A 3,979-nucleotide genomic window follows, 5' to 3' on the forward strand; every position below is an offset into this window, starting at 1 on the left:
CGGGAATTTTCATCTTTACACACGACTTACACTCCCTATTTTATGTTGCAAGTGCCTGGAAAGTGATCTATCACGCACGCGTAGCGTGCGTAATGGGGCACTTTCCATGCACGTGTTGCATAAAAAATATATTTTTTTGCAAATATATTTTTATGTATGTGTGTGTGTGTGTGTGTGTGTGTGTGTGTGTGTGTAATCTTATGTGTGTAATATTATTTTGCTTCCTCATAGAGGAAGCTTTGTGATGGTGAAAAAATTTTTTTTCGAGATTTTGATGGAAATAGGTTTAGAATGTTCTAAAATGTCGAAAAATCGTATTAGTAAAAAATGTCCGGAAGTATGTATGTATGTGTGTGTGTGTGTGTGTGTGTGTACGGATTTTTTGTACACGCATCTACTTCTACAATTTTTTAGATACCGGGTTGAAATTTGGCACACAAATAGAGTATCATAGAAAGTATGTCCTCCTCAAATTTTATTAAAATCCATAAAACGGTATAGATTTTATGCAGATTTTCATTTTTTTGAAAAATGTGTTTTACGCTGCATCTTTCTCAATATTTGAGATAGCGATCTATTTTTAACTCTATTATATTTTTGAGTTTTTTCTACCCCTATTTCATATATAATTCATTAAAATTTGATTGATTAGATCTCGTGTTACACACATTTGAAATTTCGGAGAATTATACATACAGTTTCTAATTTATATAATAATTGAAATCGAGTTAAAATGTTCATATTTGATAGCTTCGGTTTTATCTCGAAAAATCGTATTAGTAAAAAATGTCCGGAAGTATGTATGTATGTGTGTGTGTGTGTGTGTGTGTGTACGGATTTTTTGTACACGCATCTACTTCTACAATTTTTTAGATACCGAGTAGAAATCTGCATATTGGTTCAGTTTTTAAGTGGGCAAGTATATTTTTATTTTTTTATTTTAGTGAATGTACATAATTATGTATACAGGCTCCTAAAGAGTTAGGTGTGCGAGTAGAAACCTGCACATTGCTTGATTAGAGTTTTTAAGTGTTTAAGTAGAAACCTTCGCACACAAAGCTTCCTCTATGAGGAAGCCAACACAAATAAATACTGAAAATTATACATTGAAAAAAATAATGCTTCATCAACTTGCACACTTAATAACTATGAGGAAGCAATGTGCAAGTTTCAACTTGCACAATTTTTTCTTATTAATTTTGTACCTAAAATTTGTATCATATTTATGTGGACAGAAAAAGCGAAGAGAAAGTGAAGAACGGAAATAAATTTGTATTTTAAAGATGTAAAATTAAAAATTTACGAAGAAATACTTGATACGAGACGCTACAGCGTTTCTCGATAATTTTCTTGATGAATTCTATTTCAAACGTTAATATTAATTCGTTACGTAAAAATCGTTATCTGAATTAAATAACGTTAATTAAATTAATAATTAAACTTATATAACATAATATAAGAATAATATTTGCTGATAAATCTTGGTTAATTAAATCGTGAATATTGATTGAAGCTAGCTTAATTAAAATCAACATATCGTCGCAGCCTGGATAAAATTCATGTAAATCGTTTTCAACTTAAACTTTAATATAATCTACATACGACGTTTAACAACTGTTAAAAACTTAATTAGTCTACCACAAATACAAGCAAGGCAAAACGCTGAATTTTCTAAGTTTGTTCAATGCCGCGAATCTATTTGTATATTCATTTCTCGACCCCGTGGTCGTTTAATTATTTTTACCGGACGTCGTCCGATTTATTCCCGATCAATTTTTTCGAAAATCAAGGAGCAGCACGAACGAGTGGAGGCACCGGAGTGGCGTTCACACCGTTTCGGCAGCCACAGCCGCCATGGTGGAGGAGAAGGCGCGTGTCGTCCTCGCAAGAAGCGAACGAGCCGCGCTCTCTCAACTCCTGGCGGATTATAGAACGAGAAGGCTGACGATAGAGGACCTGATCGTCAGTCTGAGTGACCTGCTGAACACCCACGAGAAATTGACGCTGCTGACGGAGCTCAGGGAGTTGGTCGACAACAAGGACAGAGCGGCCTTCGACGATCTCGTTTACCGACCCCGAATAGCAATGACCAGAGTAAGTCCTTAAGTGAACTTTAACCGACATTATTTTAACTCCGAAATGCTGAGAGTATTCAAAATAAACTATTCAAATCATGTAGAATATTCAAATCTCGAGAGTTGTTGAGTTTTAGACTATGTACTTGGAAATTTTAATTTTTAATGAACAGAAAATTATCAAGTATTTCTAGAGCAAAAATCTGATATACCAATAAATTTGGATTATTCTGTATAATAATGGCGAAAGATATAAGAATTTGTGGAATTAGGAATATATGTGCATTATTAATATTAATACATGCAAATTATGTAAAACGTTTGGAATAGTAATGATTACTCTGGGATTAATTAATTCAAATGGAATAACCTATTTCAATGCAAGCAAAAATGCATTCCCATTGCATTATTTTTATCATGACAATACTAGAAGAAATCATTAAATTCGAAATAAAGATCGAAATGCATTTTTAATAAATCTAAATTTATTTTAAGATCATTTTAAATATTAGAATACGAACTTTTTCTTGATGCAAGTGTATATAATTATAGAAATTGCTCAAAAAATTTAACTTTGAAACAATCTGCTAACTCGTCCTTTCGTCAATTTGAGATAGTTATTTTCTTTAGAAAAGACCAACACTCGCGACTACGAACTATCAAAATTGAGATAAAGCGTCGAGGGAACTCATTTTAACCTGACGGCAATTTACGACCGTCACGCCATTTCACCGGAATGTGAATCGCGCGTTTAGGAGGCAGGAAGTCTTGAAAGAAACGAACGTCCAGTAAGACGGCTTTTAAAACGGTGCTTTATACTTCTTTTTCTAGAGAAAAGGCGACCGCGCTCACTCGGACTTGATAGTGACTCCCTCGCTGCACGATCTTCCGGTAAGTTAAACTCATCTCCCACATTCTCTATTCATATCCCTCGAGCTTACATAGAACGCAAAACTCACACATGGACTCAACATACACGCAACATGTATCACACGCATAAATCCCGGACCATATGCGCGTCGTGCGCATTGTTATACTTACGTATACAGACACACGTACACGTTTTCTATTATCTCTACAACGACGATGTATGGAACCGAGTTTTTTTCCCTCTCTTTCTCTCTCTGTCTCTCTTTTTCTTCACTCACTGTTCTGTGGATCTCTGCTCACCCTAATTACCGAGACACTCGCGGAATCGCTTTTGCGTGTACCCGCCCTTTGTCGATGGACTCCGCGGGGAAAGCAACAGGGAAATATTCCCCGAAAGTTCCTCGTCGGCGCGGCGCGCGTTTCCTAATCGACAAATTGCGGCCATTAAGAAAATTATCGTCTACCCGAGAACGAGCGAAATTATGCGAACAAAGGCAGCCAATCCCGAGAGAAACGTCCTACAGCGATTAATAATTCGTAACAAAAGCGCCATAATTTATAATAGTCGACATCAGAGAACAGCTTGAAATAATTGCCACGAAAAGAAGTATATAGAACTCGTATAATCACGGCATCAAAATTTCAGAGAGTAATACGTTTAATTGAAACTATTAGATTTGTATTACCATAAATAGATAAAATTGGTGGTAATTGTACATACATGGAGGGGACCACCCCGGGGAGGAGGGGATGACCCCGATACTCCAGCATGTTGCCAAGGTCACCCTCCCGAGTGACCCCCAGAAGGCCTTAGCCTCGTTACTTATTAAAAAGTTATTAACAAAAAAAAAAAGCCTGGAAAATACAGCAGCTATATCCTGAGTATTGGAAGGCACAAATGACCAATATATATGTCGAAACAGCCCACACACACACACCCCATGCGAAACGAGGCGCCACATGGGCTCGTGGCGTGCTTTGCGAGCTCGTTTATATATGTACATAAAGTTATTAACCAAAAAAATTTGAGAAAC

The 3,979-nt window shown here is 36.2% G+C and overlaps 1 protein-coding gene across 1 annotated transcript; it reads left to right on the forward strand.

Moving 5' to 3' along the window:
* Positions 1–1,189: 1,189 nt before the first annotated feature.
* On the forward strand, positions 1,190–2,966 carry LOC112457071 (whirlin-like; the record flags this gene model as incomplete). Its single annotated transcript, XM_025019944.1, has 2 exons — positions 1,190–2,094; positions 2,907–2,966. Coding segments are annotated over exons 1-2 (300 nt in total), but the record flags the coding sequence as incomplete, so codon positions are not given.
* Positions 2,967–3,979: the final 1,013 nt, after the last annotated feature.

The sequence above is a fragment of the Temnothorax curvispinosus genome, unplaced genomic scaffold (genome assembly GCF_003070985.1).
Source record: "Temnothorax curvispinosus isolate PA1 unplaced genomic scaffold, ASM307098v1 QBEX01007484.1, whole genome shotgun sequence".
NCBI lineage: Eukaryota > Metazoa > Arthropoda > Insecta > Hymenoptera > Formicidae > Temnothorax > Temnothorax curvispinosus.